Source organism: Lactuca serriola, chromosome 8, assembly GCF_051521515.1.
Source record: "Lactuca serriola cultivar US96UC23 chromosome 8, Lser_US96UC23_V15, whole genome shotgun sequence".
Taxonomy (NCBI): Eukaryota; Viridiplantae; Streptophyta; class Magnoliopsida; order Asterales; family Asteraceae; genus Lactuca; species Lactuca serriola.
The window spans coordinates 4370356-4389689 of NC_136415.1; the positions used below are offsets into that span (position 1 = coordinate 4370356).

The 19334-nt window shown below is 35.8% G+C and overlaps 1 protein-coding gene across 1 annotated transcript; it reads right to left on the reverse strand.

Annotated features, from left to right (window-relative positions):
- Positions 1-1787: 1787 nt before the first annotated feature.
- On the reverse strand, positions 1788-16589 carry LOC145068623 (uncharacterized). The gene is made up of 9 exons (XM_079015617.1): positions 16425-16589; positions 14694-14724; positions 14434-14602; positions 13627-14049; positions 5016-5062; positions 4854-4936; positions 4590-4784; positions 2940-3232; positions 1788-2766 (listed from the first exon to the last, which is right to left on the reverse strand). Exons 2-9 carry the CDS (start codon positions 14720-14722, stop codon positions 1942-1944), a joined length of 2064 nt encoding a protein of 687 aa, XP_078871743.1. The 5' UTR covers positions 14723-14724; positions 16425-16589; the 3' UTR covers positions 1788-1941.
- Positions 16590-19334: the final 2745 nt, after the last annotated feature.

The following is a 19334-nucleotide window of genomic DNA, read 5'->3' on the forward strand; positions in this document are numbered from 1 at the left end:
GAAGAATTGTGTGGTGGGGAACTACAAAGAATACCCGACCCGGAGCTAGGACGGACTCAGGTCTAACAACGATCCATGGAAACTCGAAAATGTCAGGTCTGGTGACACAGTGTCGTGGGTATCTTTCCATTACTTGAGCTGCTGTTATAGGATGGTTATACTGATCAACAATACCTCCCGGACGTACCAGCTTCAGTATGCCCTTTTCGCCTCTCACTCCACCCATTGTGGTTGTCGACGATGGCAGTGCAGGGTATTAAAATATATTTATACGTCATTTGTTGAGTTTACGACAAATTCTGGTGACTGAAAGACCGAAAGCACTATATAGAATATTATGGATATGCTGATAATAGTCCGAGTTTAATAGTTTACAGTGGAAGGGATATGGTAGGGTAGGTTTGGTGCTCGTACGTACATATATCCTAGGGAATCTCGGACCGTCAAACAAAGATAGGTGCCGCACATCGGCACATGTATATTCTAAGGGTATCTCGAACATATTTTTTTTACTTTTTTTTTTTTTTTGGAACTAATCACAAATATGACAAAATAATAATTATTATTATTATTATTATTATACAAGGCATCCTATCAAATATTTAACTTTTTTGTATTTCTTTAATACCGTATAATCATTATTCTCTAGTGCAACATTGGGGATGTTTTGTGGAATCAATATATATATATATATATATATATATATATATATATATATATATATATATATATATATATATATATATATATAGTCAATACTCGATACTTAATGACATCGAATTAAGTAATGCAGCATCTATTAACAAATTTAATCTACTGAAAACTCTTGAGTATTGTGATTTGTGAAACCATGTACTTTTTCATGATACGTATTTTTCTAAGATTTTTTTAATAATTTATTTAACTTATTCTATTCGTCGTTGGATATTTACTATCCAAACTGCTTAATTTATGAATTTCTTTAGACCTATTTTGCATGACATATATTGTGAAACTATGCTCTGTGATTTGGAGCCTAACGGTTGAGGTGCAGCATTCCACACATGAGCAATATTGTTTTAAAACCTGAGTTGACCTGTCAGTCAAATCGGTTGGACCGTGACCCAGTGAAGAGAGTGGGTCAATCATAAATGAGTGAGATTTTAGTTATTTATTTCTGATTAGGATATCAAAAAACCTTGCTAAAAACCTAGGTTGAACCGGTGCAAGCAAAAAATGTTGTCTAAATTGTTAGTTTGCAAGAGTTAATATTAATGATACTTGCATTAGATGGCATTTTCTAAATTATGAGTGCTAGCTTTTTATTTACATATCAATCATGTTCTTACAGTTTATTCAACTCAATGTTGTTGCTTTTAATTTAAAAGATGCAATTGCCATAAAATGGCATCTCATTGGTTTTTGGTGTTTATGTTTTAATATATGGATCTTCAATCTACTACATAAAAATAAAACGTGTATGTCGTTACCTTTTTAATACATACAGAGTTAATTGGTTAATCATGTGTTGAACGGCTATTTTAATGTTTTATTTGAGTTTCTATTATCTGTACTTCAATACTTAATGGTTAACAACGGTTGTAACAAGACTAGATTAAATTTAGGTTTAGTTACACTTTGATTATTTGTTGTAAAATTTGCATGATTTGAGATAACTTCCGCATAGTTTATCTTTGTATTAACTTTCTAAGGCAGGAGTGGCCTAACTCGAGCCGAAAATGAGACTATTACATGTTATAGTAATCAAATATATGAAAGTATGTTAGTATTTTGTTGCATTTAGCCCCTGAAAAAAAAAACAACTAATTTCCCAATTAGTTAGTTCAAAAACTACCATATCCATATCCATAGCAACGTACAAATCCAAACATGATCTGACCTGTACACGATTCAAACATCCATACAAGTCTACTCACCCTGCCTGCACCTAACCCCTAACCCCTAACACTGTCTATGATCATCGGATATAGTCTCCTCAGAAGACGCATCACTGTTTATCACAATCACCTCATCCACTTTCCCAACAGAACCAGAAGCAGAAGCACAACGGCGGGGCCCAATTACTTCACCCGACCCATTCAATACCATCGGGTCAGGCAAACGGGTCCCACCTTGTGGTCCCGAAAACGGTTGGTTAATCCAGTGCATCATTCCAGATTGACCCGTGTATGAAACAGAAGGTGGAACGCTAACAGCTTCCCAGAGCCAATGAGGTAAGTTCCCCTTCACACCAAGGGACAATTGTGGTTGTGGCTGTGGTTCTTCATATTTCTTGGAAACCGTAGGTCGAAACCACTTATTTTGGGAGGCCGAGGGGGGCGTTTTGGTAATTAAAAGCTTTGAGTGTTCTTCCTCCCACCGCTCAGCCAACTCCCTCGGGGACCTCGAGTATGCGAAATGAAGTCGGGGATCGCGTAACATGGAATCCCAGTTTCCGATCCCGTGTCTCCTTACACCGATCCATAAAAAGTCGAGTTCGTCCTCCGACCACGTGAAATTCTCTTTTTTACCACCACTTATGATCCTTGCTTTACTTATAATGTTGTCCAGCATCATTTTGTGTCTCATTAGGGAGACCGAGTCGGACGGGTAGGGGTAGTGTCCCCCTGCCCCTGGTGTGGGTGGCCATGGGGATGATAAACCGAAAGGGGTTGTGGAAGTGGAAGGTGTTGGTGTTGGTGTTGTTGAGGTGCGGAAGTGCAGATGTTTCCCATTTGATGTGAAGGATTTTTCTTTTAATGGCAGGACTCTGTCTTCCGGAAAAAGCTGCAACAGCAAAATATGATGAATTAATTTGTCACATGAGAACCAAGGCAAACAAGTATCCCAAAACAAGTCTTAGATATTTGATTTGATTATTATGCAATTTCAGGTCAAAGTGCCAGCCAATTCAAAAACTGTTGCATTTTTCTTAGAGATAGTGAGAGTGATAATCATACCTGAAGGAAGCTCTTTTTTGATGTTTGAGTTTGAGTTTGAGTTATGGATGCCGACATGTGGCTGCTAGTGGGACCAGAGTGTAGCTGAGAATGATATGATAGGGGAGTTTCCTCGTCCCCGATTCTTTCATCAAGCAATTTCAGTATCTTTCCTTGACAAGGAAACTCATGCAAAACTGTGGAGTGACTTCTGCTGGTAGAGTCGGCTGAATCTCTATGAGTTTCTGACTTATTATTTTCAACTTGTATATTACAGCTAGATTCCAGTGTTAAGTTGCAGTCCACCAAACCACCTGATTCTCAGTCACAAATCACAAATACAATTAATTCACAAACATGTTTACCCACTAAGTTCCAAACAAAACCAATTAACTATTCATTGAATTGAAATGAAATGTGATAACAATTCACAGCAAATTCAAACCTCCCATGTCTACACGTATTTGTTATAAAATCTAATGTGATTTATCTATTTTTCTGTAATTGAAAAGATTTCTTGGGAATGTGAAAAGTTGGTAATTCAGTCTCTTTGACCTCAAATTTGATTTTACCTTGTCTTTTTTTTTATGGCCAACTGTTTGATTTGATGGAATGGAATTGTAAATATATGTGGAGCCCCATACTAACTCTCCAAAAGAGCCCTTGTGGAGAGAAGGGGAACTCCAACATATATAACCACTTATAAGACCGATGTGGGATACACTAACAGGAATGGAATAGAATGACGAAGGAATCGAATGGTAGGTACATTGGAATAAGCAATGTAATGGAATGACTCATTACATTCCATAATTATGTTTGGTTGGCTTATAGGATCATAGTGAATTTTCATATGATTTTTTATATTATATATAAATACAACATACAGTTTTACTTTACACCATACTTTATTTAATTATATTTAATGAATTTTTTTTGTTTACAAAAAAAAAAAAAAAAAAAAAAAAAAAAAAAAAAAACTGAACATAATAAGGCTCATTAAAATCCGAATAAGAATATAATAAATAAAAAAATAGAGAGTACATTATAATTTGGTCCCTGAATATTAGCTGATTTTCTCAATTTTGGTCCCAAAAAGTTTTCTCTTGCAATTTTGATCCTTAATTAAGGTTTTGGTAGCGTTTTTTGTCCTTGTTCCAAGTAAAATGGCTTATATTATTATTGGGACCAAAACTGCAAAATCAGTTATACTCATGGAACAAAAGCAGTCATATCAACTAAAACAGTGAAGAAGAATGTTACAAGAACCTCAATAAGGAGCAAAACTGCAAGAAAATACCTTTTTGGCATCAAAATTGCAAAAATCAGCTATAGTCAAGGACCAAAAGTATAAAATTGTAATTTTATTATTATCGTGAAAATTTTAAAAGTATAATTTGTGTCGATTAAGATTAAGTAAAGAAAAATGGGTTATATTGCAATTTTCATTCCATTCCATGATGCACTGTTGACAACACACGCCTTGGCTAAGGAATGGAATGAATGCACTCCTTCAAGAATGGTCTACTCCATTCGAGCACAGACAAACAAACAGTTTTTTTTTTCATTCCAATAGAATAAGACATTCCATTCCATCTCTGATTCAATCATACTGAACGCTACCTTAGTTTTGTTACAAGTTAAGTTTAAGCAAAACACTAAGTCACTAACCAGGTGGAGGCTTTGACAAATCAAAAGAAGCAAGCGGGCCCCCATCACTTTTCTTGTCTGTGGTAATTCCATCACTTGATAAGATCCGTGATTCGTCTGCTGCAGAAACATGGCCCTCTGATGCTTCTGCTTCCGGTTGTTTATCTTTTAAAATTCCCAGTCCCACATGAGACATTGCATCCATTGGTGGCATTCCTGCTCCATTAATCCCTCACAAGTCACAATCATTATTATACAAGAAAACAGCACACTGATGATCCTTACCTGGTGTTGGTTTTGTTATGGGTGGGGTATCCTTTAAAATGCATTTTTCAGTCACCAACTCTTCACTAGTTGCTCTATCATTGCTGAAGTCAGCTAAAAATGGGAAGTGAGAATATGATGTGACAGAGGTATCATTTAGAAAAAGAAGAATATTCAACATACATTTCGATTTTAGGAACGGGAAGATCAACAACATCTTCACTTGTTTTCTGTCATAAAAAATAAAAAGTGAAAACAATCATTAAATAGATTATATGAGAGAAAGAATAAACCAAGTAGAGTACAAACAAAAATACACGTTGCAACTTTGGACAACATATTCTTGAAAGAGTTGGATAATTTCTTCCAGTCTGATGGATTGGTCATTGATTTGCTTTTTGCCTTTTGGCCAACCATCTGCTCTTCTGTAATCAATCTATCTATGATTTCTGTATCCAATATTTATCAGTCACTTTGCTTTAGTTTTAATTCTATTGTGAAAGAAGAATTCCAAAAGAGATAAGGGTCAATGTTTCTGTTTTTCTTATTTATGTTTAGGGGCATTTGGTCCTGAACTGGAATTCAACTCCATTCCAATGCTGCATTTGTTTGTAATCCACAAAGACAAAATCCCTTGACTGAGTGGAATTTAATATCCCATCCTAAAAGCTCCTCTTGTTGAAAATACGCACATTACATACCCTTTTAATCACAAGCAAATGCCTCTCACCTCTCCATGTGCTGTGCTCATATCCTGCCAACCAAACGCAAACACAAACGCATGCATGACATAACTCAACTCCTTCATATTCCATTATTCCAATTCCTGGTTTGTTACTTTAATGACGGCCATCCTCAAGTCGCATGGGTTTTTCTTTTTCCAATAAAAGATTAAAGATGTACCAAAACTGTTACACATCATCAATCCGTGCTTAATTAAGTTAGTTAAGTTAGTTACAATTTGTGTTTCTTGTAATGTATATATTTTCTTTGTTCTTGTATTGTACAGAAGGTTTTTCAATCAATCAATGAAGAAAGCTTATTCTCTTTCTATTATCTTCATCAATTCTAACATGGTATCAGACTAATTGTGTTCGATCCATCTTCTTCAAAATTCTTCTTTCTTGCTCTGTTTTCTGCAAATCATGTCTCAATCAACGACTTCTCATTCTTCATCCAGTAATTCTTCTCAAATTCCTGATCATATCAGTCCCTATTATCTTGGATCTGCAGATAATCCAAGCTCAATTCTCGTTTCTACTGTATTCAATGGAATTGGATTCGCTTCTTGGAAACGATCGATGTCGATCGCTTTGTATGCCAAAAACAAATTTGGATTCGTTGATGGTACTATTCTTCAACCTGCAATTACTTCTTCAGAATATTCTGCATGGTTCCGAGTCAATTCGATGGTTATTAGTTGGCTTCTAAACTCTCTTCACAAGAACATTGCTGATAGTGTCTTGTTTCTTCCATCTGCACATGAAATTTGGAAAGAGCTTCACAATCGCTACTCTCAATCTGATGGATCATTGATTTATCAGATTCAACAACAATTATATTCAATTTCACAAGGCGCGGATGATTTTCACACATATTTCACCAAGATTTCAAAGATCTGGGATGAGTTACGCATTGTACAGAATTTATCTGCTTGTACCTGTGAATCTGCTACAGGAATTCGTCAATTTCTTGAAGATCAACGCCTTATTCAACTGTTAATGGGACTCAACGATTCATATAAAGTAATTCAGGGACAAATTCTTATGATGAAACCTTTACCAACCGTCTCTACTGCTTATTCCTTGATATTTCAAGAAGAACGTCAAAGAGACATTCATGTTTCCCCAAAGTTTGCTCATGATACTATGGCTATGCAAGTATCAAATGATTCTTTCAAGAAAAACATCACATGCAGTCACTGTAAGAAATCTGGTATATATGAAGTCTCAGTGTTATCGGCTCATTGGTTTTCCTACCACTTTCAAATTCACAAAATCCAAGAAGGAAGAGCCTAAATCCGCAGTTCATAATGTTGCAGTTTCACCTTCAATTTCACAAGAACAATATAATCATCTCATGCAATTGCTTCAGAATATTGGTGTTTCATCTTCTTCATCATCTAATCAAGTAATTTCTGATATTACTGAAGGAGCAATGCAATCTGAAGGTACTTCTTTTTCATTTGCACTTTTTGCTGCAAATGCCTATCGATCTGCATCAAAATTGAAAAATCATTTTTCCTGGATCATTGATTTTGGGGCTACAGATCATATTTGTTCTAATCAATCTCTTTTTTCTTCTTTACAACCTCTTTCTCAGTCTCACTAACTTGGTCTTCCTAATGGTCTAAACACACAAGTTACTCTATTTGGTAATGTTAAACTTCACAATTCTATAACATTACAAGGAGTTTTATATGTCCCTTGTTTCAAATATAATCTCCTCTCTGTTTCCAAACTCAATTCTCAACTCAAAACTTTTATGTTCTTCACTGATGATCAATGTATCATGCAGGACCCTTCGAAGAATGAATTAGCCCTTGGAATACTTGGAACAAGAGTCAATGATTTGTTTGTTTTTGATCATCATGATATTAGTCAAAGTCTTTGTTTCAATCTTAGTTTTTCAGATTTCATTCAATTTGTTCCTCTTGTAAGATTTTCATGTAATTCTGCAATAAAATCTTTGTCAAAGACTATGATATTACATCAAAGATTTGGTCATATTCCTTTTCTTAAACTTAAGGAAATGATGCTTGTTTCTTCCAATTCTAATTCATATGAGATTAATTCTTGTCTCATTTGTTCTAAATCTAGACAACATCGATTGCCATTTCCTAATAGTATTACAATGACCAAATTACCCGTTGAATTGATACATGTTGATATTTGGGGTCCTTATAATAAATATCCAACTCATGATGGGTTTAGATATTTCATTACAATAATGGATGATTACAGCAGGTTTACTTGGACCAAACTTTTATCTCATAAAAGTTATGCTTTTCCTGCCATTCAAGCCTTTGTTATTTTCATCCAAAATCAGATTGGTGTTACAATCAAAAGCATCCGAAGTGACAATGCTTATGAATTGGGATCTAATAATGAGGGTATTGCTTATTATGAATCTCTTGGTATTTTACATCAAAAATCCACATCCAATACACCACAGCAGAATGGTTTAGTTGAAAGAAAACATAAGCACGTTCTTGAAATTGCTCGTGCCCTTTATTTTCAATCTGGATTGGGTAATGCATATTGGGGAGAATGTGTCACTGTGGCAACACATTTAATCAACCGGATTCCTTCAAAAACACTTGATAAACAATCTCCTTATGAAGTTCTTTTCAAACAAAAGCCTTCATTATCTCATTTAAAGACTTTTGGATGTCTTTGCCATGCTTCTTCTTCATCAAATGGTCGAGATAAATTCATGCCTAGAGCACAATCATGTATTCTTATTGGTTACCTTGGTTACCCTGAAGGACAAAAGGCTTATAAACTTCTAAATTTGGAAACTAAAACCATTTTCGTGTCAAGAGATGTTCGTTTTTTTCCACTTCTCAGTAAAGATACTCATCACTTTACTTCACAACCCTCATTTCTTCCCAACATTCCACATACTTGTGATGATTATCCATCTCCTTCTCCATCTTCAACTGAGTTACCTCATGCCTCTATTGACCATCAATATATTCCTGATCCTCCTCCAGTTTCTTTACGCAGATCTACCAGACAAAGTGTGCCTCCTGCACATCTTCGAGACTATGTTTGTAATGTTGTTCTTGACAACTCTGATTCAGATTGTTGTCATACACTCACAAATGTATGCATTGATTGCAATACATCACCTATCAACATTTCAAATCCTTCTTCTTTGGCTTTTCATGTTAACACATCTATTCCTGAACCAGCCTTTTATAATCAAGCCAAAGGTGTTCCTGTTTGGGAGGAGGCCATGAATAAAGAATTCGAAGCACTAGAAGCTAATCATACTTGGGATATCGTTAAATTACCAAAAGGAAAGACCTATATCATGTCGATGGGTGTACAAAACTAAACATCGTGCTGATGGTAGCATTGAAAGACACAAAGCACGCCTTGTTGCTAAGGGCTTCACTCAAAAATATGGTGTCGACTACCATGAAACGTTTTCTCCGGTTGTGGAATTTAACACTGTGAGAATTCTTGTTACTCTTGCTGTTAAAAACAGATGGAAAGTTCATCAGTTTGACGTTAATAACGCTTTTCTTCATGGCGATCTTCATGAAGAGGTCTATATGAGAACACCACCTGGTTTGCATGTTCCTTCTTCATCACATGTATGCAAATTAAGGAAGTCCCTTTATGGTCTTAAACAGGCCTCTCGTCAATGGTATGAAAAGTTGTCCATTGCTTTAAAATCTATAGGATTTTCTCATTCTTTGAATGATTATTCTTTATTTCTCAAGAAAGTGGACAATTCCATAGTCATCATCAAGGTTCTAAATGGCGTGAGGAGTGGCGTGGCGGCAAGGCCAAGCCTCAAGCTTAACGAGCCATGGCGTTTTTCAAGGCGTGATGTAAGGCGGCGATTTTGTATTAATTTAAAATTATATTACCACATAAATATAAATTTATATTAAATATAACAACTTTTTAGAAGTGTTGGATCAATAACTAATAACAAAAAGTTAACAAAAACCACAATACTTGTATCTCCAATTTGAAAAGACATAACAAAGAATAAAAACTGTCTCAAATGAAAAAACACGCGCCATAACACGCCATAATGCGCCATGACGCGCCATATCACGCCTTGCCACGCGCCACGTCTAACAGCAATGTTATGAAGCTTTTCGTAACGGCGAAGCCACGCCTCACGCCATGGCGCGCCTTTTAGAACACTAGTCATCATTGCAGTATATGTTGATGACATTCTTGTCACAGGAGATAATGAACAAGAAATTCATTTTTTGAAAGAATTTCTTGATGATCAATTTCGTATAAAAGATCTTGGATTCATTCATTTTTTCTTAGGATTGGAGTTTAATGAAGTTTCTAATGGCATGGTTCTTCATCAACACAAGTTTATTCTTGATTTACTTCGTGATTATCACATGGAAAATACAGATTCTGTGAATACTCCTCTTCCTACTGGTTTAAAATTAGTACCCAACATGGATGATCCTCTTGAAGATCCAACCCTCTATAGACAACTTGTTGGAAAACTCAATTTTTTGCTTCATACTAGACCTGATTTGTCATTTGCTGTTCAGCATCTGAGCCAATTCAATCAAACTCCTAGTAAAGTACATTATGATGGTGCAATTCATGTTTTAACGTACTTGAAAGGGACAATTTCCAAGGTATATTACTCAACAATGATCCTACTTTTAATATTGAAGCTTTTTGTGATTCAGATTGGGCTGCTTGCCCAATCACTAGACGTTCAGTTAGTGGTTTCTTCATCCTATTTGGCAATGTTCCTGTATCTTGGAAATCAAAGAAACAAACCACTGTATCCCTTTCATCTGCTGAAGCTGAATATCGATCTATGCGGAGGGTATGTTCGGAATTAGTTTGGTTAAGTCGTCTTTTCCAAGAGCTGAATGTCCCAAATATCATTCTAATACCACTCAAGTGTGATAACCAAGCTGCAATCTACATAGCTAAAAACCCAGTTTTTCACGAACGAACCAAACACATTGAGCTAGATTGTCACTTTGTTCGTGAAAAGTTACAAGGAGGATTGATTACACTTTCTCATGTTTCTAGTGCTAACCAATTAGCAGACATTTTTACTAAATCTCTTCCTTCTACACAACATATTGATGCAATTTCCAAGCTGGCTTTTTCTCAATATCCACCACCAGCTTGAGGGGGGTTGTTACACATCATCAATCCGTGCTTAATTAAGTTAGTTACAATTTGTGTTTCTTGTAATGTATATATTTTCTTTGTTCTTGTATTGTACAGAAGGTTTTTCAATCAATTAATGAAGCAAGCTTATTCTCTTTCTATTATCTTCATCAATTCTAACAAAACTAATATTCAAAGGAACAAGTCTATAAAATATTAGTTTTTATCTACCCTGAACAAATGTCAATTTGACTTAGTCACTCAAAATAGGAAGCAACCGGTTTCAGCATGATTTTATGTAGTTAAAGCATCCACAGGTAACCCTAACCAATCACACAATGTTGACCAAGCATTCTCACGATGGGCAAGACACTTTTTATAACAAGTGTCTATATCATCTTAACCAGACAGAGACTACATACTAGAAACTCATGAACTAAAACTTGTGTTATAAAGAGAGAGAATACCAAAGTCAAAGATCTTAGTCCATTGAGATATTTCCTAGAATGGAAATTGCATGCATGATCAAGAAAAAGAATATTTGTATCATTCTTGATCTCACAAATGAAGCATTTAGTTTGCTAATATATCTATCTTGCATATCATATCGGATTGGCGGCAGATGGTATGGTGAATGCTCCAACCAACAACTCATGATATGGAAGTTGTGTATCAAATAATATGTTATCCTTTGCGTAATATGCCAATGGATATATGAAGGAATATGGCTTCTTAGACTTAGAGGATACTTAAAGACTTGAAAATTCTAATTACTGGAAGAATGAATCCAACAAAGCTACTATCGAAATAGCAACAAAATCATGTTCATCATGATGAAGATGAACAAAACCAAACATGTGGATCAAAGAAAAATTACTAGAATTGCCTACCTCCAGATTCCAAGGAACAAGCTGGACATGAACTGGCAAGCATACTCGGGTTGATGAGAGTGAAGCATGCTGAAAGGGGTTACTGGGTTAAGGTAAATTAGTCAAGTCAAAGTGGTATGTCACATGACATGATTTTATCCACCAAAGAAAAATTGCGGTTCAGACTTCATTATTTTGTAGCATAATCAACATCAAAAATCCACTGGTCTGGTATAGTATCCAGGCAGTAGGTTTCAACTTCCTGGGCATGATAGAGCCCTAGTCATGGTTTTCTATGGCTCTGGTTTTGGTTAGGCTTTTTGGAATTTGGATAGACAGGTCTCAGTTGGCGAGGACTTGTGGTGAAATACTCACTTTCCTTTCTGTGTAGCAAATAATACCACAAAGATGCCATGTGTCCCACTCCTTTGCTTGAACTAAAGGAAAAGTTGCATGAATAGTTATTATTATTCCTGGATCAAGTAATTTATTGGACATTATGGATGACAAATTAAAGGTAGCACTAATAACTATTAAACTGGATTCCTCCTATAACAATGCCTAAAAGTGGAGCAAATGATCTAGATATCACTGTTATCGTTCTATTTGGCCATAAAGTTGACTCAAAAGTCCACCTGGTTGCATCTGTTGTGTTTGCTATGTTCAAAAAAGTGGGAGCTAGATGCTAGGCAACCAGGTGTATCTTTGTTGGTTATCTTAGAAGTGGTGTAGGTCTCATGACCCTTATCTCAGGATACCTTGCATCTGCTACGCTATACTTGCCAGTTGCCACCCCCTAATTCATCCCCTGATATTTTCATTACTCATTAGCCCATTTCCCTTCATTTTAGCCATGGCACATGATCCCTTAATCGTATCTATAATACAACAACAGCAAGAATTTACCAAAAATCCCATAATGAATGGGGTAAGGGGGAGGTTAGATGTATCATGTATGGTGGGGTAAAGAGACAGTTTCCATAGATGACAAAATCTGTTGGTTCTTAAAATTTCCCCTTAAGTTTCAGCGGGACCTTGTCACACAAAACTCCCCCCTTTATTCAATGGATAATGCCCCCTTCCTTATGCATCATAGACCGCAAGTACTTGAAACTATCATATGATGCATGTCAAAGGTTTACTCTACTTGGCAGTAAGAAGTAGGTTGATGTTGATCTTCCCACCCAATAAATATCCTTGTTGCTTGTAAGAGGGTGTAAACCCAAACTGTATTGCACATTTACAAGAGAGACTAGATTGGTGGTCAACTTACAAATGTCTGGTCAAAATTATGATGAGACCTTTAGTCCGGTGGCAATTAGCATGCATCACTACAGCTGGACATTAAGAACGCAACTCCTGGTTTTTGGTTCCCAAGGAGGCATCTCGAGTTTTCAGGTTGATGTCATTGTTTGGCTTAAAACAGACTCCACAAATCTGATACTCCTAGTTCTCTCAAGCCATAGATAATTTCAAGATGACTGACTATTCAGTAGTTTTCACTGAAAAATATTGTTTGGGTATTTTATGTCAAACACATGGTCTTTTCTGAAGAAGGTCTGAAATATTGCATCCAACTGGGGTGTTAGAAATAGGATATTATTATATTTTTAAGTTGGTTATGTTTATCTTTTATTGTATATGCTTTATAAGGGACATTTGATTCTTAGATAAACATCTCTCAAGAAACACTTCTTGATTCTGATGAAAGACAAACTAATATTCAAGTTGGCAAAGTTCAACATCTGGTGGTACCCTAAGGTAAGGAACACTCATTACAAACCCAAATAATGGTATTATCCTTCTTGAAACAAGTTATAATAACCCAAAGGAGCATTGATTAATATCACAAAATATGATCGATCAAACCAAAGCACAATACTAAGAAAACTGATAAGAGATTTCTCATCTTTCGTCTCAAAATCAAAACTGTGCAATAATTATGGTTCCAAACGAGAGACTATGTGATTCTTGCTCTCTAGTAAACGAAATTACTTCCAGCAATATTTTCATGTAGACTTTCAACATCAAAACAGACACAGGACTAAAAAGTGCACTTCAAGTTTAAGTAAAATAGGTTACCTTTTCTTGACTTGCCATGCAGCATCTAGAATTGGGATCATTTCCTGTAAAATCTGTTGAAAGATGTACATGAACACCATTATTCATTGTTGCATTACTACCACTTGTCACCAGTAGATCATCTTTCTCCAAAACAGTTGACCCACTCCCATCCACAGGTTTCTTGTGTCTGGATCTGCGACTGAATGTTATCAACGGGAACCCTTTCACTGTGTCTGCAGACTTACCCTTTGAGGTTAAGTCAACTGCTTCTAAACTAGATTCATTGTTGACCTGTCCACTTACAGATACCAAACTGCAAGGATCTGAAACAATGTCCACATTTGTTTTAACCATCTCAGATGATGAGTTCCCCGTGTCCTGTATGCTGTCACACTGGACTGCAATGCTGCCACCACTATATACAGAACATGGGTTCAATATCTGCACAAAAGTTGAACAGCTAGTTGAGAAAGAACCAAGTAATGGGGATATGATTATGGCTAGAAAGAATACAGCCGTAACTTCATCTCAGAAGTATCACTAACATAGTAACATAACTCAAACTCCTATAGTTTTCATATCAATATGAGGCCAACCAGTCCTAGAAAAACAATTATAAAATACAACTCTTATGAAACACCAGAATTTATTGAACAAATCAAGAGCAGAACAAATTAGCTGGAAATAAAGAATGGCTTAATCAAGAGAAGAACAAGCATGACAGAAAGACACTAGCATGTGTATTCCACAAGTCTATACTAAAAAAGAAAATTAAATTCACCATATCATTCAACGGCAATAACAGAAAATCGATACAAGAATTACCTCTGGATCTTTTCTCTCAGATTCATGTTTTGAATCTTCTTCTTCTGTGACTGATGTTTTCAGTACTTGTAAGGTTTCACATCCAGAAGATTGATCAGGGCACTCATTTTCAAACCCTAAACCAGGTCTTGAAGAGAACCGCTTCCTCTTGTATGTCAGCACCATTTTACTACCAATCATTCAAGTTTGTCAACTGTTGATACTTTAAAATGCTATTGAGAGGAATAATATGCTAAAACTGATATTCATGAAGCATACACCTGACAACCTCATTAATGCTCCCGCCCATAACTGCAACGAATGAGTTCCCAAAATATTTATAAAAAAAAAGCTCAGAATTAAGCAATCTGATACAATGACAGTGCAGTAGCTGTAAATTTTCAAATGTAGATGGATTTTAGAATATAACATATACACTTTTTTCATGGCCTTCTTGTAAAAAGAAGAAACAAAAAATAATATATAGTCATGGATCACATGTTATATTTGCCTAGTACAAACCTTTCTATGTGAGAATCATGTTTCTTGAAGTTGTTTCCAAGCCACCAAAAAATAATATAAAATGTACAATTTTTTCTTCTTGACTCTTATTAACACACATAAATTCATTCAAAGCAGCTACTATCTCTATCTGCATGACCATTAAGATCTCCCAAAGAGCTTCTAGCCAATTAATGTCCACCCCAACAATTTTTCTAAGTACTACACAAAATTTATTTGATTAAATACATTAAAACCCACATCCACAGCAAATGAGCTAATGAAATTTATAAGCACCTCCCATACCACTAATTTGGCAAGTATAATAATATCCCTTTTTATCCTTTAATCTTAAGTATATCACTTTCAGGCTCTTATATATATATATATATATATATATATATATATATATATATATATATATATATATATATATATATATATATATATATATATATAAACATGTATGATTCTATCCCTTTTATCGTTTAATCCTAACGGCATCATTTTCAAGATCTTATGCATCACAAGAACTCTCACGTGTCTTAGCTTTATAAACATGAATTGAATATCGGTACTTAAAGCTTGCATCTCATCTTCTTAAGAATTTACACTCTCTAATTCAATTACTTGAGCGGCTCAACTTCAACATATACAATATTCACAATCTTCTACTTATTGTTTCAACTAACTCCTATATCTTCCCTGTTAAGTGTTAACCACCCTATAACTTTACCTTGTAACTATGTTTTGTGAAGCATTGTCTCTTTCACACATTTCAAGAACGCCTGGCCTTTTAGGCTTTTACCATATCCTTCAAGAGAACCATTGGTAATTTCGTATGGAACAAATTACAGGTATGACTTCTATTGGCACTTCAAATAATTTCTTTCTGCAATAGGCCAATATGAACAACTAAATCCCCTACATAACACATTTACACATAAGAATAACTCCCGGATACAAATTACATTAACATAACAAGAACAAACACTACCCTAAAAGAGCGAACCCGAGAACACAAGAAATTTTTCCCATCCAAAAGTACCTAAATGATTATATCTACCATGTCCTCTCGTAGAACCCCAGGAAATCACTACCCTTTATTCGCCAAACCTAATTATTTTCACATAAAAAATTTTTACATATTTTTGTTTGCAGTCGACATCAACAATCATTCTATCCATACAGCCCGCAGTTCTTTCACAAAAAACCTCAAAGATACATAGCAGGTTGACAAGTAACCCCCGCGACTTGCCAGAAAATTAAACAGAATACGAACAGCACAAACATGAAACAAATTACAGAAACAAAGTTCGCTCAAACTCTCTTCATCCTCATCTTCGTTTAATTTTTATTAAGAATGCTAATGATGATAAGCAGAATTCGCTAACTACAAACAATCGGGTTCAACTCCCAAGGCCTCGCACACAAAACATGCAAATAACAAAATCCATATTCCATAGCCAAGTATATCAAAAGGATTACAGCAACAAAAAGCTAAAACTCACCAAATAATTTTCCAAACCGAGAATGAATGTAACGTACGGAAATGGATTGAGATAGAAATAAACTTGAAGGCTTTGGAACTCTCTCTGCAAACGTTGGTGCAAGTGTGTGTGTGTGTGTTTTCTCTCTCACATATTTCACTTTTTTGGTGGGGATGGGAATGAGATGAAGGAAGGGGCCCGCTTACGAATTGAATTCCATTATATGTCTGTTCCGGATGGTGGCACGTGAGAGTATACGCGTGTAAAGCTGGGGTGTGTAGTACACTTGGATAGGGGTGCGCGTGGGTGACGATAAGGACTGTGGAAAGAGCAGACTGTTGTCTTTTATGGTCAAAAGCAATCGGTAATGTAATGCAGCTCCCTTCATCATCTATTTACATTAACTAGTCATGGTCAGATTTGTAAATCTAAGGGAAAGCTCATCCGTATTTTTATGGACCATAACCACATTTTTATTAAAATATTGTTTCTAACTGGAAAAAATTGTCATATTTAAAAAAAAAAAAAAATCAAAAAAGGAATAAAATTAAGAAATTTCCATATAATAACCACCAATTTAGCTGGACTAGATAATGGACGTCGCTTTGAGAGTATTTCGCAGTGGAGTTTTAAACAAGCTTTAAAATGAATTTTATAAAATTAGATTCATTACAAAAACGATTTGGTAAAATAAGTCCCAAATTTCTTAATATTTAAAAATATTTAAAATGACAATGGGCATGTCTGGCACGGAGATTTGAAAGCGTTTGAGAGCTTTCAATTTCTAACGTTCGACAAAACTCTCTGTTTTGAATAGAAAGTTTTCTTTGCAATACAAGCTTCTAGCGTTTAGTTTAAACTAAACGTTACAAATTGGTATCAGAGTCTTGGTTTGAGGGATTCGGACATACTCTTAGGTGTGTCTGAACTCAAACTGAGGATTTGGTAAAGTTTTTCAAACAGAAATATATTTTTAAGGAAAAAGTTTTCTAAGACAAGAAAAGAATGTGGTGCATGCAATCAGTTGGGCTCAAGTAAGTTTTTCTAAAATATCCATACATGTTATATGATATGATTCGATTTATGAATCTGTGAATAGCATGATATTTAGGGCTAAGGATATGTTTAGTGTTTGCATGATAGAATGCTATGAGAGATGTCTTGTATGTCTATTATTTGAGCTTGTAGATTTGCATGCTAATTATGATTAGTCAGTGATAGATTGGTCTGATATGTGATGTCTTGTAGCATAGGGAGCATTGGATGTTATGCGTGATTGGGAATATGTATTGGTGTTAGTAATTGTTAAGTGTATGCTTTAAAAATTGTAGTACCTTCATCCCAAATTAATTGTCCACATTTGACTTTTGAAGTTTTTATACCTCAACTTTAACCTTAAATACTTTTCTTTTTTATAGATAATAATTGATAGAAGATATATGAATGGATTGTATTTTAAATGATTTTTTATTGTTATAAACTTCATCAAGTAATATATAACACAAATAAAAATATTTAAGGTCAAAGTTGAAAAAAAAATACTTCAAAACTCAAAAGTGGACAATTAATTTGGGACGAAGGGAGTATACGGTTAGGATCATATAGCCCAGGAATGATTGATTTGGACTTATTTATTGTTCCTCGTTTGGTTGTGGTCCTAGAGTAGAGTTTTTTATTTGACAGTCTATTTGATCATGTATTGTATATAATTTGCATGCATAAGGCAACCGACAGTGGGAGTGGAAGTTCCTGACTTGAGTTGTAGTATGTGAGATTGGATGTTCCTTGGTTATTCTATAGACCTGAGTGCTACTACACGAATGTTGCTTACTTTGTGTTTTGTGGAACTCTTAGGCGATAGGAGTTAACTACTAAGTGAATATGTTAAGTCACATATGACAAGGGTTGAATAATCTCAGAGTGATAGATTTGACCCTATAGCGCAAATCTTGTATAGGTCCAACCGTTGTAGGGATGAGTCTGTTACTCGAAGGATTATCTAAGCTTTGTTGCATGTGATTGTATTTATGAGGTGGGTAACCGACATCATGGGAAGTTCTTCACCAGTTGATGGCATGGTGAGGTCGGGAACCTAAGAAAGCCTAGCAAATGCTTCAGTGGGTTTTGTTGCGTTGTTTAGTGAATGCTTGGAGTATTAGTATAAGAAGGTGACTTGGAGGATTCGGGATGATTCATGCGGAAAGTATGGATAGGTGTGGAAGGTAGTATTGGGCTTGTACTACTGAAAGCACATGATCCATACTCGAATAGGGGAGAGCCTTGGAGAATCTAGGAAACCTGTGGGATGAGGATTCTTGGGTATGTTATGATCCTTTGCATATTGATTTTTCATTATGATGTTAAGCACTCGAGAAGAGGGTTCAGGTTCGGGTTCCGGCTCAGGTGCAGGTACTGAGTTGATCAATGAGCGAATGCGAAAGTTCATTTCGTCGAAGATTACCCGCGGTATCTTAGAATGGACTCCTATGATATTTGGTTCAATCAAGGAAGGGATTTTGGAGCTCTTGGATGGTCGTCTCAAGGCTTTTCGGGCCGAGGTTGTAGCGGGGCAGTTGGGGGCTCATCCGGAGCCCAGAGCTTGAGGATCCCTATATCCTTCAAGAAGGAGGATCATGTTGTTAGCTATTGTCATTTGGGATCGGAGGTAGGTTATGCACCATGTTTTTAGGAGGGTCGATCCCATGATTGGATTGTCGTGGAGGTTTTGATAACATTACGCGAGAAGTTACCTGACATCATTGAGTGTGTCACTAATAGATTGGTCGTCGAGTCTAGGGGTCGGGCCTAGGCTTCTCAGACGGATGATGAGATGGTCAGGGTAACCCATGAGCAGGAGATTTATTTGGAGCACCTGGGGAAGAGGGAACCAAAGCATGTGCAGGCAGTTGAGGGTCATGCGAAGAGACCCAA

Coding starts and splice junctions, on each gene's coding strand:
- LOC145068623 (XM_079015617.1), bottom strand. CDS start 14,722: ATGGGCGGGAGCATTAATGAGGTTGTCAG. Junction 4,937..5,015: donor CCCGTTCCTAAAATCGAAAT/GTATGTTGAATA, acceptor AGCTGACTTCAG/CAATGATAGAGCAACTAGTG. Junction 2,767..2,939: donor CAAAAAAGAGCTTCCTTCAG/GTATGATTATCA, acceptor TTGCTGTTGCAG/CTTTTTCCGGAAGACAGAGT.